This window comes from Podarcis erhardii, assembly GCF_964252035.2.
Source record: "Podarcis erhardii genome assembly, chromosome: 18".
Classification (NCBI taxonomy): domain Eukaryota; kingdom Metazoa; phylum Chordata; class Lepidosauria; order Squamata; family Lacertidae; genus Podarcis; species Podarcis erhardii.
In genome coordinates, this window is record NC_138516.1 from 5,327,280 (window position 1) to 5,354,417 (window position 27,138).

Below are 27,138 nucleotides of genomic sequence, written 5' to 3' on the forward strand. Positions count from 1 at the left end.
TTTGCTTGAAAAGAGGGAGCGGACTAAGACAGATTAGGGATGGATTGTTGCTGCAGTGCAACAGAACCCCTTGACCAGCCTCTAAGCTTCACCTCATATATGATGATATAATTCATATCAAAATATTCATTTAGACATTAATCAATGACTTCCCTGTGAGTGCCTGGAGGTGGTTGGAGGATTGAGGTGAATCCTGACAAGACAGAAGTACTGTTTTGGGGGGACAGGGGGTGGGGGATTCCCTGGTCCTGAATGGGGTGACTGTGCCCCTGAAGCACCAGGTGCGCAGCCTGGGAATCATTTTGGACTCACAGCTGTCCATGGAGGCACAGGTCAGTTCTGTGTCCAGGGCGGCTGTCTACCAGCTCCACCCAGTATGCAGGCTGAGACCCTCCCTGCCCGCGGACTATCTCGCCAGAGTGGTGCATGCTCTGGTTATCTCCCGCTTGGACTACTGCAATGCGCTCGACGTGGGGCTACCTTTGAAGGTGACCCAGAAACTGCAATTGATCCAGAATGCGGCAGCTAGACTGGTGACTGGGAGCGGCCGCCAGGACCACATAACACCGGTCCTGAAAGATCTGCATTGGCTCCCAGTACGTTTCCGAGCACAATTCAAAGTGTTGGTGTTGACCTTTAAAGCCCTAAACGGCCTCAGTCCTGTATACCTGAAGAAGCATCTCCACCCCCATCGTTCAGCCCGGACACTGAGGTCCTGCTCTGAGGGCCTTCTGGCGGTTCCCTCATTGCAAGAAGTGAAGTTACAGGGAACCAGACAGAGGGCCTTCTCAATAGTGGCGCCCACCCTGTGGAACACCCTCCCTTCAGATGTGAAGGAAATAAGCAGCTATCCTATCTTTAAAAAACATCTGAAGGCAGCCAGTGCTGTATTGTTTTTAACACTTGTTTGGGAGAAACTCAGATGGGCGGGGTGTTAATAATAATAATAATAATAATAATAATAATAATAATAATTCATTCCCTTCTCTTTCCGTGGTTCATTTTGCATACCATAAATCCTTTCATATTTTACATCTGGGTCTGCAAAGTTTTTGTGGCTTGGGCCAGTTCACGGTCCCACAGATTCCACGGTGGGCCGGAGCACACACGCACACATGCGCAGGCGCCATTTCCGGTGCTCCTTCTGGCACGGAGGAGGCGCACACAGCTTCCCATTGGCTGCAGGAGCTTCCTGCATTGCAGGGGGTGGGACTGGATGACCCTTGGGTTCCCTTCCAACTCTATGGTACTGGAAGTCGCGCATAACTATTGTGACTGGTTGGGCAGATCCCTGACACCTGACAGCTGTCATACTGCTGCCCCTTCCTGCATTGATTGATTGATTGATTGATTGAAGGCAGACAGGCAGCAGAAGCCTCTGTGCTGTTGAAATCCAACTCCCATGAGCTCCAGCTAGCATGGCGGATGGCCAGGGATAAGTTGCATCTAGAGCAGCGGTTCTCAACCTGTGGGTCCCCAGATGTTGTTGGAGTACAACTCCCATCATCCCTGAGCTCTGGCCTTGCTAGCTAGGGGTGAGGGGAGTCGTAGTTCAACAACATCTGGGGTTGAGAAAGGCTGTTCTAAAGCATGGGTAGGCAAACCAAGCCCCGGGGGCCGGATCCAGCCCAATCGCCTTCTAAATCCAGCCTGCGGACGGTCCAGAAATCAGCATGTTTTTACATGAGTAGAATGTGTCCTTTGATTTAAAATGCACCTCTGGGTTATTTGTGGGGCCTGCCTGGTGTTTTTACATGAGCAGAATGTGTGCTTTTATTTAAAATGCACCTCTGGGTTATTTGTGGGGCATAGGAATTCGTTCATTTTTTATTTTATTTTTTTCAGAATATAGTCTGGCCCCGCACAAGGTCTGAGGGACAGTGGACCGGCCCCCTGCTGAAAAAGTTTGCAGAGAGCAAGAGGTTCTCTGCACCTGGCTTTAAAGTCCAACAGGTTGGGGGGCAGGTTTTATGTACTGGAAGTTTTTGCAAGGATCAAAAGCACTTAAAGGATAGAGTGCCCATCGTGGGAGATGGGAACGTCTGATAAATCAAAGGAAGACCCGGCTTCCAAAAATAGCCTCTTAACTTGAAAGGTTAACCCCATAAGCTTATTAACGTTTTAAGAAGCTTGGGCATAGCTTCTTCCAGATACACCCAGCGTCTCTGTCGCAGAAGCGGCGGGGGGGGGGGGGTTGGAGAAGGCTCAGGGGGTTAAGCCAGACTGTGCACACACAGTAGCTGATAGGAGGCATTTGACCCAAGCACTCGTTGAATGGGAGCAGGACCAGGGAGCCCCAGAACTGGACTTCTCCTAGCAGCCTGGAGACCGCAATCTGTAAGCACCACTCGACAGCCATGAGGAAGCCCATAAACAGGCGATCCAGCCTTTCGGCCAACTTGAAAATCGGCGACTACAAGAAATGCTGCCTGACTCCCGAAGAGGAGGAAGTCCACATCCCCTTTGCTCAGGAGAGGCTGGTCAAGCAATGGGGGTCGATGCACAATGTGGCCGACCGGGCCCAGGAACGCCAGAGCATCCCTCCCCGGAGGAACCGCTACTTCCTGAACCTCAACGTTGGCGGGAAGTGCTTCCAGATCGCGTGCAAAGTGGCCGCCAGGTACCCTGTCACCAGGATCGGCCAGCTGGCCGTCGCCACCGACCCCATGAAGAAGCTGCAGCTCTGCGACGACTACTCGGTCCCGAGGAATGAATACTTCTTCGACCGAGACCCCCTCATCTTCCACTACGTCTTCCACTTCTACCGCAGTGGCGTCATGTGGATCATGCAGGAACTCTGCCCGGCCAACTTTGTGGAGGAAATCGAGTATTGGGGCGTCCACATAAAGTACGCCCAAAGGTGTTGCCGTATCCTCTTTGAGGAGAAGCAGGATGAGATGGCCGAATACCTGAAGGTCCAACGGGAGCTGGAAGCGGAGCTGGAGCCGCTGGAGAGCGAGGTGAACTTTGAGGGCATGTTCCTGGGCACGTTCCGGAAGGCCATCTGGAACCTGGTGGAGAACCCCTTCTCCTCCATTCCTGCCAAGATCATCGCCATCATGTCCAGCGTCTGTGTGCTGGTCTCCATCGTGGGCATGACGCTCAGCACGGTGGAGGAGATGCAACACAAGACCAGCAAGAAGTGCATGGAGCGTGTGGAGACCGTCTGCGCCATCTTCTTCACCCTCGAGTACCTGATGAGACTCATCTCCGCCTCCTCTTGCCAGCAGTTCCTGCGGGCGGCCTTCAGCGCCATCGACCTGGTCTCCATCCTCCCTTTCTACATCCAGCTCCTCTTCGAGAACCTGGGCGAGGGAGACACGGAATACCACGAGGAGTTGCACAAGATGCGCAGCGTCGGGAAGCTGGGGAAGGTCCTCAAGCTCATTAAGCTCATGCGCATCTTCCGCATCCTCAAGCTGGCGCGCCACTCCACGGGCCTGCGGGCTTTCGGCTTCACCATCCGCCAGTGCTACCAGCAGGTCTGCTGTCTCCTCCTTTTTATTGCCATGGGCGTCTTCACCTTCTCGGCGCTAATGCACTCCGTGGAGCATGACGTCCCCGGCACCAACTTCACCAGCATCCCTAGTGCCTGGTGGTGGGCAGCGGTGAGTAGAGTGCCTCTGGTTACCCGCCCCACGGCTAGGGGAACCTCCATTCTTGCAGGGGGTTCCGGTTTGGCCGTTTCCCCCAAATTACGCCCCGCTGCCAATCACTGGGTGGCGTCAGCCGATGGTCACGGGGTCTAACCCTGCTGGGTGCTGCTTCAACGGTAGCCCCATGTAGAGCGCATTGCAGTAGTCCAAGCGGGAGATAACTAGAGCATGCCCCACTCTGGCAAGACAGTCCGCAGGCAGGTAGGGTCTTAGCCTGTGTACCAGATGGAGCTGGTAGACAGCTGCCCTATAATAATAATAATAATAATAATAATAATAATAATAATAATAATTTATTATTTGTACCCCGCCCATCTGGCTGGGTTTCCCCAGCCACTCTGGGCGGCTTCCAACAGAGATAAAAAATACACTAAAATGTCACATATTAAAAACTTCCCTGAACAGGGCTGCCTTCAGATGTCTTCTGAATGTCAGGTAGTTGTCCATCGCCTTGACATCCGATGGGAGGGCATTCCACAGGGCGGGCGCCACCACCGAGAAGGCCCTCTGCCTGGTTCCCTGCAACTTGGCCTCTCGCAGTGAGGGAACCGCCAGAAGGCCCTCGGACCTGGACCTCAGTGTCCGGGCAGAACGATGGGGGAGGAGACGCTCCTTCAGATATACTGGACCGAGGCCATTTAGGGCTTTAAAGGTCAGCACCAACACTTTGAATTGTGCTCGGAAACGTACTGGGAGCCAATGTAGGTCTTTCAAGACCGGTGTTATATGGTCTCGGCGGCCGCTCCCAGTCACCAGTCTAGCTGCCGCATTCTGTATTAGTTGTAGTTTCCGGGTCACCTTCAAAGGTAGCCCCACATAGAGCGCATTGCAGTAGTCCAAGCGGGAGATAACCAGAGCATGTACCACTCTGGCGAGACAGTCCGCAGGCAGGTAGGGTCTTAGCCTGTGTACCAGATGGAGCTGGTAGACAGCTGCCCTGGACACAGAATTAACCTGCGCCTCCATGGACAGCTGTGAGTCCAAAATGATTCCCAGGCTGCGCACCTGGTCCTTCAGGGGCACAGTTACCCCATTCAGGACCAGGGAATCCCCCACACCTGCCCGCCCCCTGTCCCCCCAAAATAGTACTTCTGTCTTGTCAGGATTCAACCTCAATCTATTAGCCGCCATCCATCCTCCAACCGCCTCCAGGCACTCACACAGGACCTTCACTGCTTCTGATTTAAAGGAGAGGCTAAAGGTCCCTGCCTCTCCCCCCCAAGCCATCAGTCTCCTCCTCTCCAGGGTTTCCCCCCCCCAAGCAATCAGAGACTGTGCCTGCGTACCTGTCTTTGCTCCTCTCACTTCATCCCTCTGCTGGTTCTGGGACACAAAGGAGGAGGGAGAGAGACCTGTGTCTTTTCACCAGGTTGACTCATCTCTGCTTCTTGGGTCCCTCCTCCCCTGCTTCAGCTTCTGCCTCTGATTTTGGACTTATATCTGTCACAGACTCTTCCAGCTCACTAAGCCCTGTTGCCCCTTCAGCTTCCAAACCTTCTCACAGTCTTCTGTGACCACTCATTGCTGACTCACCCCCACTCCCCGGGCTCTGAAACTTCTTCCCTTGCTGGGTCCCAGCTGGTTCCTCCCAGCATTCCTCTGCAGCCTACCAGTCCCTGACACCCTAAGCCTGTGGGTCACCTTTGACATGGGTCAGTCAGGTGATGGATGAGTAGCTCTTGCCCACCCGTCACAGCTCCCCCTGCTCCTGATTTAATCGTGTGGAATCGGACCATTAGCCCCCCCAGCCTTGCCCCGGGCACGGGCAATGCACGCTATGCCCCTGCCTCCTGCAGACCCCAGCGATCTGCTTCGTGCTTAAGGGATGCTGAGCAAAAAATGTCTAGGGATGCAGGTGGCGCTGTGGTCTAAACCACTGAGCCTGTTGGGCTTGCCAATCAGAAGATCAGCAGTTCGAGTCCACAAACAGGGTGAGCTCCCATTGCTCAGTCCCAGCTCCTGCCAACCTAGCAGTTCGAAAGCACACCAGTGCAAGTAGATAAATAGGTACCACTGCGCGGCGGGAAGATAAATGGTGTTTCTGTGCGCTCCGGTTTCCATCACGGTGTCCCGTTGTGCCAGAAGCGGTTTAGTCATGCCGGCCACATGACCCGGACAGCTATCTGTGGACAAATGCTGGCTCCCTTGACCTGAAAGCCAGATGGGCGCCGCAACCCCAGGGGTCCTTTACCTTTATCTAGCGGTGTGGGCATAAAAAGGCTTAGCTCACTGGGTGCTTAGGGCACGAGATGGCAGGGAACAAGCCAAGCTGATTAGGGTGCATTGTCTCATAGAATTGCAGGCTTGGAACGGATCCCCAAGGGTAAAGGTAAAGGTAAAGGGACCCCTGACCATTAGGTCCAGTCACAAACGACTCTGGGGTTGCGGCGCTCATCTCGCTTTACTGGCTGAGGGAGCCGGCGTACAGCTTCCGGGTCATGTGGCCAGCATGACTAAGCCGCTTCTGGCGAACCAGAGCAGCGCACGGAAACGCCGTTTACCTTCCTGCTGGAGTGGTACCTATTTATCTACTTGCACGTTGACGTGCTTTCGAACTGCTAGGTTGGCAGGAGCAGGGACCGAGCAACGGGAGCTCACCCCGTCATTGCGGGGATTCGAACCGCCGACCTTGTGATCGGCAAGTCCTAGGCTCTGTGGTTTAACCCACAGCGCCACCCGCGTCCCCAAGGGTACCACCTCGCAGTGCAGGAATCCGGGGACTTTCTGGCATGCTCTCGATGAGCCGCAAGGCAGGCGTGCATCTTCACTGCTTGCAAACGAGGCCCAATCCTGTTTCGGTTCTGTGTCATTCTCTTCCTCCTCTCTAGGTCAGCCTCTCTACAGTGGGCTACGGGGACACTGTTCCGGACACATTTCTGGGGCGCATGGTGGCCTTTGGCTGCATCTCCTTTGGCATCATTTTGAACGGGATGCCCATCTCCATCCTCTACAACAAGTTCTCCGACTACTACGCCAAGCTGAAGTCCCACGAGAACGAGACCACCCTGTCGCTCAAGCTCTCGCGGAAACTCAACCTCAGGGCCAGAGCCTGGAGGAAGTTCAACGAGTGCTGCTGTGCTGAGTACATCATCCCCGGCCAGCAAGCTTCGCATCAGGCCCATGCCCGCCACGGGTACCATCCCGTCCATCAGGGGCACCCCGTCACCCGCCAGCCGGGGCACCCTCACCCCCAAATGCCCCATTCTCCCGTCCACTGCTCAGACCACCTCGCTCCCCAACCGCAGCCTCACCATGCCCACCCAGAGGCTCTCAACACCCACCTCGCTCCGCCGTCAGGGCGGCCCACCCCTCAGCCATCGCCGCGGCCGCCCTCTCAAGCCAGGCGAGGGAGCCAGTAGAAGAAGCAGGCGGAGAGAGGGTTTTGTGGTCTTTTTAGAAGGGTATTCTCCGTTTGCAAAGGGCCACATTTATTTATTATTATTAGAGCCCGTGTGGTGTAGTGGTTAAGAGCGGTGGACTCGTAATCCTGGGGAACCGGGTTCGCTTCCCCGCTCCTCCACCTGCAGCTGCTGGGTGACCTTGGGCTAGTCACACTTCTCTGAAGTTTCTCAGCCCCACTCACCTCCCAGAGTGTTTGTGGTGGGGAAGGAAGGAAAAGGAGAATGTTAGCCGCTTTGAGACTCCTTAAAGGGAGTGAAAGGCAGAATATCAAGTCCAAACTCCTCCTTCTCTTCTTCTTCTCCTCCCCTTTGCAGGCTGCTTGCATGGAAGGAGCCAGGCTGGTTTAACAGGACGCCCTAGCCTGAATCTGGCTCTCATGGCCATCTGTGTGGTGTAGTGGTTAAGAGCGGTGGACTCGTAATCTGGTGAACCGGGTTCGCTTCCCCGCTCCTCCACATGCAGCTGCTGGGTGACATTGGGCCACTCACACTTCTCTGAAGTCTCTCAGCCCCACTCACCTCACAGAGTGTTTGTTGTGGGGGAGGAAGGGAAAGGAGAATGTTAGCCGCTTTGAGACTCCTTAAAGGGAGTGAAAGGCGGGATATCAAATCCAAACTCTTCTTCTTATATTTTGAGTTTATATACTGCCCTATACCCGGAGGTCTCAGAATGGTTCACAGAATAGATCACAACATATGCCATCGGAATAAAAACAACAACCCAATAACACAAATAATTCAAAATTATTGGGAAACGATTTGCCGTATACTGAATTTTAAAAAATGTTTTAATATTTTGCTTAAAAACCCAGAAGCATTATTGCTGGGGTTATTAACAACGTAAGTTTCCAATAAAGAGAGAAATTTTGTTTCTATATGCTACAGCGGCCGGCCGCATATTATCAGTGCAAAAATGGGAAACAGATAAAGTGCCAGCGAAGAAGACTGGCATATTAAACAGTTAGAATATGCAGAGTTGGCAGGGATGCCCTCTAGAATAAGAAACCAAAATGATGAAAGATATAAAGAGGACTGGGTGCTATTTATAGAATATAGGGGAAAGTATTACAAGCAAACAATTTACCTAGCAGGATGGTAAAATTTTCAGCAGGGTAAGAAATAAATAAAGTATATAAAAGCGGTTGCGATAGACAGGGTGAACTAAGAAAACACAAGGAAGAAAGGGGTTCAAAAGAACCATGGAAAGAGAGGACAGGAAGTCAAGGAATGTTTTCTGATTTTTTTTTGTTTGTTAAATCTTTGAAAGGTTTTTCTTTGTTGCATCTTTTTTTGTTTATGCTTTCTTGATGTGGAAGGTTATCAGAAAAGCAAATAAATCAGAAATTTAAAAATTAAAATGTGCAGTGCAGATGAGGGGCTTGCTTGCCTCTGCAATGAAATACACTCACAGAACCCGAAAATAATTCCTCCAAACTCATAAGCAGGCACCCATATGTTATGCATAATTCCATCACAAGCAGTGAGGGAGCAGGTACTAATTTTGCATGTTATGTTTCCCGAGCCAATCTCACTTTTTTAGGTCCTTGGGGACTAGAAGCTTAGATATAAAGCTGAGAGAGAGTATCGCAACAACTTAAGATGGATATGTAAACGGGTCTGGAGAAGAGAGGTGTCTAGGGTGGGGGTCTTAACTTTCTAAAAATAAAATCAAGGATGAAAAGACCTTTCACTTGGCATGGGGTCTCTGCCAACAGGACTTAGAACGGACACAAGATGCTTATAGACAGCCACCCCAAAAAAGCGGCCACAGCAAATTTTGTGCATAGGTCGTCATCCCAAAAATCGACAGCACCCCTTGTTCCGCTGAGGAAGTCAGCCATGAGGAAGGGCTAAGGGAGCTGGGCATGTATAGCCTGGAGAAGAGGAGATTAAGGGGTGATATGATAGCCATGTTCAAATATATAAAAGGATGTCACATAGAGGAGGGAGAAAGGTTGTTTTCTGCTGCTCCAGAGAAGCGGACACGGAGCAATGGCTCCAAACTACAAGAAGGAAGATTCCACCTAAACATTAGGAAGAACGTCCTGACAGTGAGAGCTGTTTGACAGTGGAATTTGCTGCCAAGGAGTGTGGTGGAGTCTCCTTCTTTGGAGGTCTTTAAGCAGAGGCTTGACAACCATATGTCAGGAGTGCTCTGATGGTGTTTCCTGCTTGGCAGGGGGTTGGACTCGATGGCCCTTGTGGTCTCTTCCAACTCTATGATTCTATGATTCTATGGTGGTTGAACCACAGCAAAGTGGCTGGATGATAAAAGGGACTAAGGAGGAATGGTTTGTCTGCTGGCAGCCGGACCCAGAGACCTGTAGTTCATTGAAAAATGAATGGGCTGAGCTCAGGGCCAGATTTCGGTTTGATGTGGCCCTAAGCTACTGAAGGTAACGGGGCCCTTTATATGTTCAGCTGTCCTTTGTCAACAACAAATTCTCACTTTTTTGTGTGTTGAATATATGCTATATGGTAATTTGTGGACCTAATAGGTATCTAAAGCCATTTGCACAAAACAAAATATGTAATCTATCAAAGTAATTGTTGACCTGAAATACAATTAAGAAGTATAAAGGTAAAGGTACCCCTGACTGTTAGGTCCAGTCGCGGACAACTCTGGGGTTGCGGCGCTCATCTCGCTTTACTGGCCAAGGGAGCTGGCGTTTGTCCGCAGACAGCTTCCGGGTCATGTGGCCAGCATGACTAAACCGCTTCTGGCAAAAGCAGAGTGGTACTTATTTATCTACTTGCACTTTGACGTGCTTTCGAACTGCTAGGTGGGTAGGAGCTGGGACAGAGCCATGGGAGCTCACCCCGTCGCGGGGATTCAAACCAAAAACCTTCCGATCAGCAAGCCCTAGGCTCAGTGGTTTAGACCACAGCGCCACCCGTGTCCCTTTTTTAAGAAGTATATTAATAGTGAAATACAATTAAGAAGTATATTAATAGTGAAATAATTATTAAGCTCTAACTTAAAATGCAGGAACGCGGGTGGCGCTGTGGGTTAAACCACAGAGCCTAGGGCTTGCCGATCAGAAGGTCGGTGGTTCGAATCCCCGCGACAGGGTGAGCTCCCATTGCTCGGTCCCTGCTCCTGCCACGTCAAAGTGCAAGTAGATAAATAAGTACCACTCCGACGGGAAGGTAAACAGCGTTTCCGTGCGCTGCTCTGGTTCGCCAGAAGTGGCTTAGTCCTGCTGGCCACATGACCCGGAAGCTGTACACCGGCTCCCTTGGCCAATAAAGCGAGATGAGCGCCGCAACCCAAGAGTCGGCCACGACTGGACCTAATGGTCAGGGTTTCCTTTACCTTTACCTTACAATCCGTGCTTTCGAACTGCTAGGTTGGCAGGAGCAGGGACTGAGCAACGGGAGCTCACTCCGCAACGGGGATTCGAACCGCTGACCTTCTGATCGGCAAGTCCTAGGCTCTTGTGGTTTAATCCACAGCGCCACCCGCGTCCCATGATGGGAATTGTAGTACACACACAAAAAGCTGGGGACTCAAGTTTGGGAAACCCTGGAGTTAAAATGTAAATAGTGGCATTTCACCCCTTTGGCAATGCTCTCTTGCAGGGGTCGTCCAGCCCCCAAGACCCACATCTAACCCCCTTTCACCTAGTCACTTAATAGGCACATTGTTAGTCCTGGAAATGGCACTTTTCCCAATACGCACAGTGCGACCTTAGAATCGCCGCTAAATGCAAACCAGCAAGGAACTCTGATCACCTTCTGCATCCCAGAGAGCCACTGAAACAGACTCGAAAGTGATTGGTCTCGATAATACAAACATTTTGGAACTTTCGCAGCAGCAAGCTAAAGTCTGCATTGGCTGAGAGAAGGAGCAAGCTGGAGCAAGCATGCTAATCTAGGATTAAATGATTAAATGTCTCGACAGGTCAGGGTTTCTGAGCCGGAGAGCCTGACCACGATGAGGTTGCCAGGATCTTTTAATTCCCAGGTGAAGGAGAAGAATCGGGGGGGGGGGGGGAGAAGTCACATCCTCTGGGTTCAATTCCAGGATCTTTTATGTCTCTCTTAAAATTGTTCATTTTCCTCCTTGCCCTCCCCCTCTTCTTTTTAACTGTTTTCTGTTGCTGCTCCTGCCGTAAAGATTTCTTCTAAATTAAGCTTGTATTGTTGTTTGACAAGTGTTTCATTTAAAGTTGTCATACGCCCAGAATCTTCTGGATATACCCAGAATACTGCAGTAGCGTCCTGGCGGAAATTGGTCAAATTTCTGGGAAAATCCAAACGTACGGCAGTCCCATGTTGGCAGTGCCAAAGTGCAACAACTTTTCTGTCCGGATTCTCGCTGTTTGAAATATGGTAAACCTTATTGCACTGTTAGGGGTGCGGGTGGCGCTGTGGGTTAAACCACAGAGCCTAGGACTTGCCGCTCCTGCCAACCTAGCAGTTCAAAAGCACACCAAAAGTGCAAGTAGATAAATAGGTACCGCTCTGGCGGGAAGGTAAATGGCGTTTCCGTGCGCTGCTCTGGTTCGCCAGAAGCGGCTTAGTCCTGCTGGCCACATGACCGGGAAGCTGGACGCCGGCTCCCTCCGCCAATAAAGCGAGATGAGCGCCGCAACCCCAGAGTCGGTCACGACTGGACCTAATGGTCAGGGGTCCCTTTACCTTTATCTTTATTGCACTGTTGCCTGGGACTCTGTGCCCACCAGAACCACTTATTGCGGGTGAATTCTGCAGTGTAGTCTTGTCACAAAAACATTGCACTTTTTTCTGCTTCAGTTTGTTCTGCGAAGCTTCCCCAGTACTGTCTTTGAGGGGCTATAGTCCAAGAGTGGAATAAGAAGCCAGAACATTGGGTCCCTCCAGATTTCCTTTCCCCCCCCTGCATCCATGGCAATTTCTGCTCATGATGCTATCCCATTTTCAACTATTTATAGCGCCTGCAAAATCTTTGCTTCATTTGCAATCTGTGCATGTACAGAGACTTCTTGCTAAAGAAGAAAGAATCATTCTGGGTGGGTGGAGCAAGATTCACAGCACTGCTTATCTGCCTGCGTTATTATATATTTTATTTTATTTAAAATATTTTTACACTGCCCCTACAAAGGAGTTTACAAAGACAACATCAACCCTGCTTTGGCTATATTTAAGATGCTCAGAGCAATGCTACCTAAAGGAGGTCTACTCAGAAAGCAATCCCATTTAATTCAATGGTTTCAAGTAAGCAAGCATGGAGTTGATCCTCTTCAGGAGAATGTTTCCCAAAACAATACACTTGAAATGATTGCAGCTGCGCTTACATGGGAGTAAGCCCTGCTGAACCCAGAGGGACTTACTTCTGAGTAGACATGCCTGGGGTTGTGTTGTAAAAATCTTCTTCAGCTCTCCTGTGGCTGCTATGGGTGCTTTTCTTAACAGAAGGTTTTTGGAATGAATTCTTTTAATGGTATAATGTATTCATTTTTTAAAATGTGTCGCTAGCTGCTTGGAGACCTATGGGTAATAAGTTACTAAAATAATAATAATAAAGCCCCGTAATATTTTTTAAGTGGAAATCCCACAAATGTTCTGGTTTGATTTCTGTCCAGCTTTCATTGCACTGAAAGCCCCTCTGAGCAGCAGTAATATGATAGCCTAAATGGGAAACATCACAAAAGAGGTGATACAGAAAGCCATCTTCTAATATCTAGGTAAAGGTAAAGGGACCCCTGACCATTAGGTCCAGTCGTGACCGACTCTGGGGTTGCGGCGCTCATCTCACTTTACTGGCCGAGGGAGCCGGCGTACAGCTTCTGGGTCATGTGGCCAGCATGACTAAGCCACTTCTGGCGAACCAGAGCAGCGCACGGAAACGCCGTTTACCTTCCCGCCGGAGTGGTACCTATTTATCTACTTGCACTTTGAGGTGCTTTCGAACTGCTAGGTTGGCAGGAGCTGGGACCGAGCAATGGGAGCTCACCCCATCGCGGGGTTTCGAACCGCCGACCTTCCAATCGGCAAGTCCTAGACTCTGTGGTTTAACCCACAGCGCCACCCGCGTCCCTCTTCTAATATCTAAAGAGCTTCTAATATCTAAAGGACTTTTGAGTGAAAGATGCGGCAAGTTTGTTCTCTTGTGCTGCAGAGGACTAGACCCAAACCAATGGGTTCAAATTGCGAGAAAGGAGATTCCAGAGAACTTCCTGACCATTTTCAGAAGGTGGCGGCCAGGGTTTCTTTAGCTGTGGTCCCTGCATTGCAGGGGCTGGACTAGATGACCTGGGGTGACCCCACCCAACTTTACAGTTCTATGTTTCTAGTATTTTTTGGTTTGTTGCACTGTTTGAATTTATTTAGGTGAGCAAATAGGGCTCACCGAAAGGGCTGGGCTGGCCATAAATCAGTCACGGGACACCAGCTGTTGACATGCCATTACACTACCCCTCAGTTTAGGGACGCGGGTGGCGCTGTGGGTTAAACCAAGAGCCTAGGACTTGCTGAATAGAAGGTCGGCAGTTCGAATCCCCACAATGACGGGGTGAGCTCCCGTTGCTCGGTCCCTGCTCCTGCCAACCTAGCAGTTCGAAAGCACCAAGTGCAAGTAGATAAATAGGTACCACTCCGGCGGGAAGCTAAACGACGTTTCAATGCACTGTTCTGGTTCGCCAGAAGCGGCTTAGTCAAACTGTACGCCAGCTCCCTCGGCCAATAAAGCGAGATGAGCGCCACAACCGCAGAGTCGTCCGCGACTGGACCTGATGGTCAGGGGTCCCTTTACCTTTACCTTACCCCTCAGTTTGGATTTAGATCTTAATTTACCTTTGCAGTTTCACAAATCTTGGTGAATCACCTTCTCGCCTGTCTCAACCCCCACTTAAGACAAGAATACTATTTAGGGAAGAAGAAAAAGTCTAGTTTGGTCTTTAATAGGAAAACAGTACCACATGAAACACGGCACACGCCAAAATAATAATGAAAGCCATAACAAATATTTTACAAATATTTACAAGTGTCTCTGTACAGGGAACATCCAGTATTTGTATCCAACTAAATCCTGCTCAGAGTAGGCCCTCAGAAAATGATGGGCTCTCCTCCATCGGTTGTCAACAAGCAGAGGTTGGCTAGCCATCTGCCAAGGATTCTTTAGCAGAGATTCCCGCGTGTCGGGGTCAGACTAGATGACCACGGGACCCTTCCAGCTCTATGATTCTAGACCCAGACCCATCTGGGTGTGACTCGCTTAATTCCTTTGGCTTCAGCTGGTCTACTCTTTTGAGTCTGACGTAGCTGAAAACAACATCATCTGTACATACACACACACAAACAAACATATATATTTATATATTAACACTTTGGATATTTACAGTATAGTACATTCTGTATTGAGAAGATCCTTTGGCCTGAGACCACGTTTTCCAACTAACTTCTTTTTGCTTTATACCCACCCACTCCTTCCTCGCTTTCCCTCACCTCTCCCCAAAAAAGGAAATTCCATTCAATGGCAGGGTTATCAATGCACAACCCTCAATTCCAGAATGCTGACTTTCCCTACAAGCCTGGGAGAACGGAGGTTGCATGCAGGGGTTGGCGACGGGACCACATCAGGCCTGGAGGACAGGCGTTTCTAATGGGGCCACCAATGGTGAGACACCGCCCATGCTGAGCAACATGAGGGATGTGATACATAAGGAGTAGTCAAGTACGACATTCCTTGTTTTCCTAGAGTGGCCATGCAGGGGAAAGTTTGGTCCAGCCAGTCAAGAACTTCCTGTTTCCTCCTGGCTGGGACATACTTCCTTTGCATGTGACTAGAGGTGGGCGTGGCTTTACCTGCCCAGGTAACAAAAGGGCAAGGCACACCCCCTCTCTTTGATTCCTCCTTTTCCATCTTCCTTTCCTTGTGAGAACTCCAGTGACTGCCAGGATTAAACCCCAATGGGGTAGATCCACATGTACGTATTTGTAACTAACTCTGCCTTCAGGGATCCAGCTGTGAACTGAGGATGAGAGTAAACTTTTTTTGTATACGTTACACAAGATTGTGGCGCGTTTATTCTTTTAAGAGGGATATAAGGGAACTTACCAGGAACCTAATACAATGGATGCTCAAGTTGTGAACGTAATCCGTGCGGGATGCACGTTCGCAACCCGCAGCGTTCGCAACCCGCGTCTGCACATCTGTGCATGCACAGGTTGCGATTTGGCAATTCAGCGCATGCACAAAACACGATTTGGCGCTTCTGCACATGCGCGGCCGCCAAAACCCGGAAGTAACCCGTTCCAGTACTTTCGGGTTTCGGCAGTCCGTAATCTGAAAAAACGCAGTCTGAAGCGTCTGTAACCCGAGGTATTGAGAGGCTTAAACAAGCCTGCAACCAGCTATCCACTGTGCATTTAAAAGGGGAATGTAAAACTCTGCTAGAGCGCAAAATATGGTCTGAAGCTCAGCATCGAAAAAAACGAAGATCATGGCCACTGGTCCCATCACCTCCTGGCAAATAGAAGGGGGAGAAATGGAGGCAGTGAGAGATTTTACTTTCTTGGGCTCCATGATCACTGCAGATGGTGACAGCAGCCATGAAATTAAAGGACGCCTGCTTCTTGGGAGAAAAGCAATGACAAACCTAGACATCGTCTTAAAAAGCAGAGACATCACCTTGCCAACAAAGGTCCGTATAGTTAAAGCCATGGTTTTCCCAGTAGTGATGTATGGAAGTGAGAGCTGGACCATAAAGAAGACTGATTGCAGAAGAATTGATGCTTTTGAATTCTGGTGCTGGAGGAGACTCTTGAGAGTCCCATGGACTGCAAGAAGATCAAACCGATCCATTCTTAAGGAAATCAGCCCTGAGTGCTCACTGGAAGGACAGATCCTGAAGCTGAGGCTCCAAGACTTTGGCCACCTCATGAGAAGAGAAGACTCCCTGGAAAAGACCCTGATACTGGGAAAGATGGAGGGCGCAAGGAGAAGGGGACGACAGAGGACGAGATGGTGGGACAGTGCTCTCGACGCTACCAGCATGAGTTTGACCAAACTGCGGGAGGCAGTGGAAGACAGGAGTTCCTGACGTGCTCTGGTCCAGAGGGTCACGAAGAGACGGACACGACTAAAGGACTAAACAACAACCCCCAAACTCTGCTAGCCCAAGTTAGGAAGGATATTAATAAACAACATATCCTCTCCTGCCTCCCTGAACATTCCCACACGACGGAGGCGTGTGGCTCAGTGGCAGCCACAGCTCCCCGCCACCATGTCGTCGTACTGCTTGAGCACCACGTTTTCGTCGTCGTCGAAATATAGCAGGTTGATGGAGAACAGCTTGTCCGGCACGCAACAGGGGCCGCTGACTTCCTGGCTCAGCTTCAGGGCGTTGATGATGGAGAGGACGGTGGCGTGGTTTGTGGGCCTCATGTTCTCCCCCAGCGGGAAGGGGCAGGAACCTTTGCAATGGTAGGCGTTGTAACCCCGGGGGGAGATGATCCAGCCGGACCACCCGATTTCCTCAAAGTCCACCGAGAGCGGGAGCCTCTGGCAAGGCAGCTGGTTGTCCACCGAGCGAGGGGTCCGCGTGCCGTTGGATTTGGGGCCTGCCAGATGTCCAGGGAGGGCCGTGTTCTGATCGGATGATTCTAAACAGGAGAGAACGAGATCGGAGTAGTAGTAATAACAACAACAATAATTACTTATTCATACCCCGCCCATCTGGCTGGGTTTCCCCAGCCACTCTGGGCGGCTCCCGACAGAATATTAAAAGCACAATAGAACATCAAACATTAAAAACTTCCCCAAACAGGACTGCCTTCCGAAGTCTTCTAGAAGTCAGATAGTTGTTTATTTTCTTGACATCTGATGGGAGGACGTTCCACAGGGTGGGTGCCACCACCGAGAAGGCCCTCTGCCTGCTTCCCTGTAACTTGACTTCTCGCAGGGAGGGAACCGCCAGAAGGCCCTCAGCGCTGGACCTCAGTGTCTGGGCTGAACAATGGGGATGGAGACGCTCCTTCGGGTATACTGGACCAAGGCCATTTAGGGCTTTAAAGGTCAGCACCGACACTTCGAATTGTACTCGGAAACGTCCTGGGAGCCAATGTAGGTCTTTCAAAACTGGTGTTATGTGGTCTCAGCGGCCACTCCCAGTCCCCAGTCTAGCTACTGCGTTCTGGATTAATTGTAGCTTCCGGGTCACCTTCAAGGGTAGCCCCATGTAGAGCGCATTGCAGTGGCCCTAGCGGGAGATAACCAGACCATGCACCACTCTGGCGAGACAGTCTGCGGGCAGGAAGGGTCTCATCCTGCGTACCAGATGGAGCTGGGAGACAGCTGCCCTGGACGCAGAATTAACCTGTGCCTCCATGAACAGCCATGAGTACCATGAACGGCCAGTTGAGAAAATTACCAATGTTTGCTTATCTTTCCGGAAACATTTAGATGCCACCCTCTCACAGAGCTGCTGGGCAATCATTTAAAAGTGCCACATTGCAAAATAAAGTTTAAAGTGTTGTCTTGAGAGACAATGGAGTGCACCTCCGAAGGTGAAACATCAAAATGACCTCCCTGGGGCACAAGACCCCACCACCCCTCGGACTCCCTGATGTGGACCAAAGGAAAGCAGAGCAAGACTTTTGGCGCCAGTTTGGCTGCAGAAATTGCCAGAAGGAGCTGTACAACCCTCTTAGGGACTCTGCTCTGGATTTGTGAAGGCCCAGGGTTTACACCTGAGCTTTTTCTTCTTGCAGCACAGATTTAGGACCAGACTTTTCCTTCTAGATCAGCGGTTCTCAACCTGTGGGTGCCAGATGTGGTTGGACTACAACTCCCATCATCCCTGACCTCTGGCCTTGCTAGCTAGGGATGATGGGAGTTGTAGTCCAACCACATCTGGGGACCCACAGGTTGAGAAAGGCTGTTCTAGATGATCTACCTTCCCAGGTGGATGAACCCGACATTCCCCTCCCTTATCTCTACAATGCATGCAGAAAACTGCCTTCTTGACCATCGGAGCCACTCTTGGGTGGGTGCTGAAAAATCACAGTCACGGGAATAAGGTGTGTCCTGAAAATGGATATTTCAAGTGTCAAGGGGTGTGGAGGACATGAGCGTACGATGGAAACTAGGCGATAAAAGTGCATTATTCCTTGGACTACAGTGGTGCCTCGCAAGACGAAATTAATCCGTTCCGTGAGGCTCTTCGTATAGCGGTTTTTTCGTCTTGCGAAGCAAGCCCATTGACAGCTTAGCGGATTAGCGCTATTAGCGGTTTAGCGGCTTTTAGCGGATCACCTGATAAGCGGCTTAGCGGCTTAGGAAAAGGGGGGGAAGGGGGGGAAACCCGCAGGAACTCGCAAGACATTTCGTCTTGCGAAGCAAGCCCATAGGGGAATTCGTTTTGCAAAGCGCCTCCAAAACGGAAAACCCTTTCGTCTAGCGGGTTTTCCGTCTTGCGAGGCGTTCGTCTTGCGGGGCACCACTGTATATGGAACTTGCTGAACTGACTCCAGAGACCAGAGACAAGAGACGGTGGAAGAAGATTGGAAGAAGTTTAAGGAATATTTGAAAAAAATATGTTAACATTTAAATCTTAGAATAGCTTTGGAAGTGGATATAGGCAGTAGGGTTAGAAGCAGAAGATGGTGTATTTTAAAATAGTATTATCTGTAAGGAATAAAATGTGAAGATTTTTATGCTTAAAGTAAGTGCGATAAACAAAAAAATGGTTAGAAATTACGATATATGTAACTGCTAAAGATGAGGTAAAATGAAAATCAGATAGGGGGGATTGGGGGAAGCCCACCTAACAATGTTTAGGCAGGAAAGGACAAGACAAGAATTTGTTTGTATTGTTGGCTTTTCTGTTTGTGTTGTTCATTTGTGTTATAAAATGAATAAAAAAAATTGGGGGGGGGGAGTGCATTATTCCAAGTTCACTACAGATGCTATAGTCTTGTATGTCCCCTTTTATTACAGCAATGTCTTTGATCCTGCCACACCGATAGACAAAACACATCTTTCTTTACTCACCTAGGAAGGGGATGCTGGGCAACAGGGCCCCTCGACGCCCGTCGTCGGTGAACAAAACCAGCATGGGCCTTTTGCTCTCGTGGTGGTCTCTGCCCGACGCGAACTGCACGGCTCCATCGTCTAGGGGTGCTCCACCGAGGGACCGCACAGTGACCAACAGCCCCTGGTTACTGCTCTCCTCGTCCATCCAGGAGCGGACCTGCAACGTCACGTCAGACCGGTTAATGTTTTGCACGCAGAGAGCCGTGTGGCTCGAGAGAGCAAGCCAAGCCGCGCCCGGTGGCAGAGGGGAGGATAATTTCAGCTGTCCTTTTCTGAACTCTTTCCCAACTCTACAGTCTCCACTTTTGAGACCAGAACTGCACACAGTACCCCCAATGCGGTCGCACCACTCCCTAACCCTTGCATTCTTTGTTTTATAGAATACATATAATAATGTTGTGTTACTAAGCAAATTTAATAAAACAGTAAAAAAAAAGAGAGAAAGAAACAAACAAACTCACCGCTTGCGTGATAGCGAAGACCTCCCAGCCCGTTCCCTGCACGGCAAGGAGTTTAGCAGACAGTAGCTTCTTTCCTTCAGGGGTATCCATGCTGTCTTTGTCAAGGACCTGATAAATGCTCACCTGAAAGGATGGAGAGAGAGAGCTAGGTAAGCCAAAGGAACCAGGACTTGCTCACACCAGCCCCAGAGTGCTCCAGTTTGTAAATGTCCCTTCGAATCGAGCCCACGGGAAATCCCACCCCGAGGTGCGGCAGTGGGAAAAAGCACTCTGCACATGCTCTCTGGAAACATCATTTGCAACTTCTTTCAAAGCTCTGTGGGGCAGCGGCGGCAGCCCCCAGGGCTTGGAAAGAAGATTCGGATGTCAACAGTTGTTTAATAATAATAATAATAATAATAATAATAATAATAATAATTTACTTATACCCCGCCCTCCCTGGCCAGAGCCGGGCTCAGGGCAGCTAACACCTATAAAATCACAGTAAAAATGTAAGGGGGAGGGGAACTGATTTAAAATATAGGTTAAAATGCAGCTGCATTTTAAAAGTAGCCCATAGATCAAGACCCTAAGGGGAGGGAAACAGAAGGGTCAGACTGAGTCCAAACCAAAGGCCAGGCGGAACAGCTCTGTCTTGCAGGCCCTGCGGAAAGATGTCAAGTCCCGCAGAGCCCTAGTCTCTTTTATTTTATATGGGAGAACGGACTGCCTACTCCTCCTTATCATAATCAATAAACATGTCTGGAATATTTTTTCTGCAAAGCTTTTCGGACCATAGATACCCAAAGCCACACTTCTCTTAGGCTGCCAGACCAATCAGCCTAAGAGATTTTTTTAAAAAATAAAATAAAAACATTTTAAAATATTGGCTTTCGCCATGTTTTTCAATTAATGCGTCTGCTCACTTGACAGGCGTTGATTATTAAAAGACCAGACAACTTGACCTTTCATTTCAAGGGCTAAGTGTACCATGTTGACTTCTGCCAGAAAAGTCCTTCAACCAAAATGAAACACCAAATAAGAATATCAGCGGTACTGTAGAGAACAGAATTTAAAGATGGAAAGTGCTGAAACAGTAAATTAGCAAAACAAAAATAAGTTTCCTGTTTCTGCTCGACTGCCGAGTAATTTCAGCTATTAACAGAAAACGAGGCAAGGAGTAAAAATATAGGGAACAACTTTTAAGCAAGCGCAAAGGTACTGTGAAAAATCATGAATATTGTCCAAGCTCGCTGCCAAAAATTAACGAGGGCACATTTTGAAGGGTTTTTGTTTTTCTAGATACTTGGAAGCTTCTAAAGTTCAGCACACGAGGAAGACTGGACCATTATTGTCCCAAATTCTATGGGGAGTGCGATTCCCGGCAACTGGGTCTTCAGAAGTCAAGAGTGCCTCTGGGCATGGAAAGAGCGGAGCTCTCGGGGAAGGCTTTGGCCATTTACCTGGCAGAAGTGTTGCCTTCTGGGAAGAGGTCCATCGGCTGCCCTCGCCCGCAGCTTGAAGAGGTGTAGCTCAGCAGTGAGGACTCTCTCGTTCTTTGCCACGCTGGACAGGATGAAGAGGAATCGCATCTGGTCACCGTGAGCTGGAGAAGGCGAAAGGGAAGGTTATTAAAAATGTCCTTTTGTCGTATTTTGTTAGCTAAAAAGTGGAAAACCCAAGAATTACCAACAAAAGAAGAATGTCAGGTGAAGATGATGGATTTTTCGGAGCTAGCCGACCTAACCGGAAGAGTCCGCGACCAGAAGGAAGAGGAGTATCAGGAAGAGTGGAATAAATTTAATGATTATTTAGTTAAATTTGCTAAGTTAAACTAACTGGAAACAGCTTGCTTACTTAGTGGGCTTAGGATTTTATTTATATTAAGTGATGAATTAATATGTTTAATTCCAAAAGGTGGAGATCTAAGGATGTTAATGTTTAAGTTAAATTTCATAAAAATTGGGATTTGGAAAACCGTTAAAAGGACATGCAATGAAATTCAACCAAGGGGAAGCGAGGAAGTCACTTAACAAAGTTAATAACTGTAATTTTCAATAAGGCTATGATTTTTGTTTGTTTGTTTTGTGTGTGTTTGTTTATAATATTGTGAAAACTAATAATTTTTTTTTGGGGGGGGGATGTCCTTTTGTCGCTCTCAAGGCTCGTCCACACTCAACTGCCATTTGCTCAGATTCAGTGCTAAAGAGCAGGGGTAAACAAAGATGTTGGGAAAGTCCTTTTTTTCTGCAGCGCTTTCCAGCAAATAAAATAGCAGCCGCCGGAGGCTTAGCTGAGCAGGAACCGCTAAGGTCACCCCGCAAACCTGCTGATGCCGTGATGATCTGGGTTCAGATCCCGGCTCAGCTGTGAAGTCCACCTTTCTCTCGGTGTAGCTCATAGGCAGGATTTCAGGGCTCAAAACCAGAAAAGGGAAGCAGTGGGTGAGAGAGAGAGAGAGAAGAGTGACTAGTGGGGTGCCACAGGGTTCTGTCTTGGGCCCGGTCTTATTCAACATCTTTATCAATGACTTGGATGATGGACTCAAGGGCATCCTGATCAAATTTGCAGATGACACCAAACTGGGAGGGGTGGCTAACACCCCAGAGGACAGGATCACACTTCAAAACGACCTTGACGGATTAGAGAACTGGGCCAAAACAAACAAGATGAATTTTAATAGAGAGAAATGTAAAGTATTGCACTTTGGCAAAAAAAATGAGAGGCACAAATACAAGATGGGTGACACCTGGCTTGAGAGCAGTACATGTGAAAAGGATCTAGGAGTCTTGGTTGACCACAAATTTGACATGAGCCAACAGTGTGACGCGGCAGCTAAAAAAGCCAATGCAATTCTGGGCTGCATCTATAGGAGTATAGCATCTAGATCAAGGGAAGTAATAGTGCCACTGTATTCTGCTCTGGTCAGACCTCACCTGGAGTATTGTGTCCAGTTCTGGGCACCACAGTTCAAGAAGGACACGGACAAACTGGAACGTGTCCAGAGGAGGGCAACCAAAATGGTCAAAGGCCTGGAAACGATGCCTTATGAGGAACGGCTAAGGGAGCTGGGCATGTTTAGCCTGGAGAAGAGGAGGTTAAGGGGTGATATGATAGCCATGTTCAAATATATAAAAGGATGTCACATAGAGGAGGGAGAAAGGTTGTTTTCTGCTGCTCCAGAGAAGCGGACACGGAGCAATGGATCCAAACTACAAGAAAGAAGATTCCACCTAAACATTAGGAAGAACTTCCTGACAGTAAGAGCTGTTTGACAGTGGAATTTGCTGCCCAGGAGTGTGGTGGAGTCTCCTTCTTTGGAGGTCTTTAAGCAGAGGCTTGACAACCATATGTCAGGAGTGCTCTGATGGTGTTTCCTGCTTGGCAGGGGGTTGGACTCGATGGCCCTTGTGGTCTCTTCCAACTCTATGATTCTATGATTCTATGAGAGAGAAACTGAATAAAGGACAACTGGTAAATGCATCAAGGGCTCAGTCGAGATTCGAACTCAGCTCCCCTGAACCCCCACCATTCCGAAGCACAGGTTAACACTTTGCAGATGGCACGGAAAGAAGGATTGCTCCAATCAGCCCTAGTGAATGTCAAGACGGAAAGGATTTTCCCAAAGGAAGTGTATCGAGGGTCCTGATCCCAGGTCAAACAACAAAAGCCAGGTGGATTCATTGTGCCAGTGCTTTTGTGTGTTTGAGGTCGGGACCAAGCCTGCTTTAAGCCTTGAAAATGCCACTTGTGAAGAAAGGCGAAAGATTTATACGATCTGAAGAGAAACCAGAGTATATTAAGAATATCATATAGTAAAAGACCAGAGGCATTCCTTTTAGGAATTTAAAATGACAATATTCCAAGAGACAAAACTAAATTTTTCTTATACGCAACGTCTGCAGCAAGAATCCTGGTGGCTAAGTACTGGAAAGGGAATCCGTCACCCACTAGGGGAGAGGGGCTATGTAAGCTCTCCGAATACTTAGAATTAGCCAAATTGACAGACGTAATAAGACAAAAACCGAAAAGTGAAGTTGAAAAAGAATGGGAGTGCCTAAATGGATACCTCAAAAGTCAAGGTTCGAGGGGAGAAATCTGGCTAAGTCTGGAATAACCTTGTGAAGTGAAAGGATATGAAAGAAGGATTTATATCTAGATGTTAGGATAGAGATGATAAAGAAAACAGGAAGACACAATGAGAGATAAAGGAGGTGCTGTGGGATTGGTGGAAGTCAATGTCTTGTTGTTGTTTTAGTGTTTATAATATTAACTTGTAAGATATGGATTTGTTGTTGTTGTTGCTTTTTTTAGTTTTCGAATGTTGATTTTTGTGTGTTGTGTATTATTTTTTGTTATCTTTTGTGTTGTTGTTGTGTGGAAAATACTAATAAAATTTAATTTGAAAAAAAGAAAATGCCACTTGTGGAGAGAAAACAGAGAGAGAGAGAGAGAGAGAGAGAGAGAGAGAGAGAGAGAGAGAGAGAGAGAGAGCAGCATATGCCCAAATTTCTGCAAGGAAAATTGAGTAGGTTTAATCCAGCACTTGAATATTGAGAGTCTCCTTTCTTTCCAGGTGCTACAGAAACATGCAAACCTAACAAACAAACAAACAAACAAACCTAACAAACAAACAAACAAACCTAACAAAGCCATGCATTGCCTCCTACGTTCCACGTTAAAGGGTGGTTTGCAGAGGAAAAAAAATCCATGTTAGGGCAATTCCTAAATTAGTCATTTTTGGTGGGATTGTCCGTTAGTTAATGAATTCTGGGAACAGATTGGTATAGAAATATTGGGAATTGTGGGTAGGAAGGTGGAAATATCTAAATTAATGGTTCTTATTAGCCTGAGGTAGCACCGAGTTAGAAAGAAAAGAGGAATGTAAATGGGTAAATTTGATGGTAATTGCAGCCAGATAGGTTATAGTGAGTAATTGGAAAAATGCAGAAGAGCTAGGGGTGAACCAATGTAGGGAAAAACTGAATAATATTATAATCTTAGAATATCTAACTGAGAAGATACATAAAATGAAATGGTTTAAGGTCAGTGAGGAGGATTGGTTTGAGAAGATATTGAATTATTTGGACAGGTTTGAACAATTTGGGGCAACTAAAATGTTAAAAGTTAAATAAACCTTGTGGAGGGAGGAGTGTTAAGGTATATAGAATTGTACATACGGTTGATTTGAATATGTTATTATTGATTATGTATACCCAATGTATCAGCCGCCTGGGGGGGGGGGTTCAGTGTGTTTTGGTTGTTGGTAAAAAAATAATAATAATAAAAATTCCTAAATTAGGCTGACGAAAAGGCTGACACAGGAATAGTGTGCAAGCTTTCACGTTCTCCAGAACTCTTCACCTCGCCTGAGGAAGAGCTCTGTGGGACTCAAAAGCTTGCATGCTGGTCATGTAACATTTTTTGATGACCTGGTAAAGAAATGTCCCAATATGGAATTTATTTGATGGGGCCAACACAACTACGTTTATTTTTTGTGTTACCTGGACATAACTTGAGTGCAGAAAGTGGACATTTAAAAGAATGAGTTTCAACACTTATTTTGACGTTAACCTCACCCCCACTCCTAAAAATAAGAGGAAATGTGTTGCATCTGATGTTAGCCCTGTCAGAGCTGACCTGCTGAAATTAACAGATACAAATTACTTGGGTCCATTAATTTTAAAAGGTTGACTCTGAGTAGATACAACCCAATACGTTTAGGGTGCGTTAAATGTGAAATATTTTGGAAAGATAACACGTGCCAGAAGGCTGTTATTTTTGCTGCAACTGACTCACAGTTCCCCCTCTGCAAGCTAAAATGCATGTTTGCAATTGTAAGTGAATCACTGGTTCGTTAGTGAAACTGAGTTATTGTGCTGCAAAATGATGCACATCTAAAAAATCGTGTCCTCAACGTGAAAAGTTTGGAAAGATCTGATCTGGTCCAAGTCCCTTGCAATGCAGGAAAATGTAGCGTTCCCATATGGGGATCAAATCTGCAATCTTGGCATTTATCAGCGGCAGCCCTCTAACCAAGTGAGCTATCCTGGCTCCAAGGAATCATTTCCTAATCTGGATAAAATATAAAGATACTGACAATAACAAGGAAAGGCAGTGCTGCTTTTTGCATAAGAATACCACCATCCGCACACCTGTGCTGAATTTTTACAAAACAGTGTGCAAGCTTTGGAGTCCTTCAGAAAAACTGAAGGAGGGGTTTGTGCGAAGATCAAAACCCAGCAGGGACAGAACTACCTAAACTATATACAAAATTATTCATGTATGCTACCACAGCGGCAAGAATGTTACTCACCCAAAAATGGAAAGAATCAGAAGTTTCAGCAAAAGAAGAATGGATACAAAAACTTATGGAAGAAGCAGAAATACTTAGCGGAGGAATTAGAAATCAAGGCAACAAAAATTTATAAAAGAATGGAAATTGGTTAGTGAATATTGACAGATAAATTGTAAACAGATAAGGACATTGGCAGGATTATTGTAATAACCTGCAGTTTCATAAGAGTACATATTTAAAGTAGATGAATAAATGGGCAAATTAAGTTAATTTGGATATGCAGAAAAGATATTAAGAATAAATTTAAGGAACCGCAGAAAGAGGGGGGAGAGTGTTGAGTTTGGAAATGTTAAAATGGTTGTAAAATTAATGGAATGTATAAACCTGAAAAGCAAAAATAAAATAAAATAAAACAGGCCAAATGCCTTCATCACAAGGAAAGGTGTCAGATTTTAGGCCAGCTGTGGGGAACCTTTGCTTTTCCAGATGTTGCTCAGTTGCAGCTTCAATCAGCTCCAACAGACCCACGGATGGTGGTGATGGGAGTTGTAGTTCATCACATCCAGAGGGTGCAAGGTTCCCCACGCTGGGCTTTAGATAGCCATCCTAAAGGCACTGCTTTTAGGGGTTGGGTGGGAGGTATAGTTTGCAGCCCTTGGTGGGGTCCCTAACAACAACCGCCCATCACCTCCCTCCTGTAAACCCCTCCAAGAAAGCCTGCCTTGTGCCCCAGAGACCCTGGCACCCCTCTTGCCAATGCCCCTTCTTACTTTTGTCCAGAAAGCTGCGCACGGTATTGCCTTCCAAGATGTCCGGGTCTTTGGTGACTCCATCGTCATCGGCCACCGTGTTGTAGAGGTCCACCATGTACTGGGGAGGCCGGATGATGTGCTGGGGAGATTGAGGGGGGTCCCCAATGCCAAAGACCTCCAGCAGCCTCTTGAGGGCCTGGGCTCTTGTGCCCTCGGAGCCCCCTGCCTCCAGATGGGCAGGAGATGAGGGTCTGCAAGGGAAGGTGGGCATCCATGCCAGGAGAAGCAGAAGCAGTTGCTGGGGGTAGAACATGGCTGATTCTTCTCCCTCTAACCTCTCCTTACATTTGGCTCCCCTACAAGGCTGCACTTATAACCAAAGCTGCTGCCCATTTCTTGCCCCCACAATGAGCTCCATGGATTAGGTCCCCCTGCTAATGGGCCACTCAGGAAGGGCTAATTGCGGCGCTAACAAGGTGCGAAGGAACACACAAGCCTTTTCTGGGAGGGTTGTGGTTTCTCTCCCTTTGACACCCCTTTCCAGAAAAGAGGAGGATTTACCTGGCTTGGCA

The 27,138-nt window shown here is 48.1% G+C and overlaps 2 protein-coding genes across 2 annotated transcripts; one reads left to right on the forward strand and one right to left on the reverse strand.

The window, feature by feature from the left end:
- The first annotated feature begins 2,238 nt into the window (after positions 1-2,238).
- LOC309332893 (potassium voltage-gated channel subfamily V member 2-like) lies at positions 2,239-7,121 on the forward strand. Its single transcript, XM_081846218.1, has 2 exons — positions 2,239-3,608; positions 6,485-7,121. Exons 1-2 carry the CDS (start codon positions 2,358-2,360, stop codon positions 7,013-7,015), a joined length of 1,782 nt encoding a protein of 593 aa, XP_081702344.1. The 5' UTR covers positions 2,239-2,357; the 3' UTR covers positions 7,016-7,121.
- Positions 7,122-16,197: 9,076 nt separating this feature from the next.
- LOC309332790 (bone morphogenetic protein 4-like) lies at positions 16,198-26,879 on the reverse strand (the record flags this gene model as incomplete). Its single annotated transcript, XM_081845959.1, has 5 exons — positions 16,198-16,645; positions 19,035-19,233; positions 19,538-19,660; positions 20,980-21,122; positions 26,585-26,879. The coding sequence occupies 5 exons, from the start codon at positions 26,877-26,879 to the stop codon at positions 16,239-16,241; spliced, it is 1,167 nt and encodes a 388-aa protein (XP_081702085.1). The 3' UTR covers positions 16,198-16,238.
- Between the last annotated feature and the right edge of the window lie 259 nt (positions 26,880-27,138).

Coding starts and splice junctions, on each gene's coding strand:
- LOC309332893 (XM_081846218.1), top strand. CDS start 2,358: ATGAGGAAGCCCATAAACAGGCGATCCAGCCTTTCGGCCAACTTGAAA. Junction 3,609..6,484: donor GTGCCTGGTGGTGGGCAGCG/GTGAGTAGAGTG, acceptor CCTCCTCTCTAG/GTCAGCCTCTCTACAGTGGG.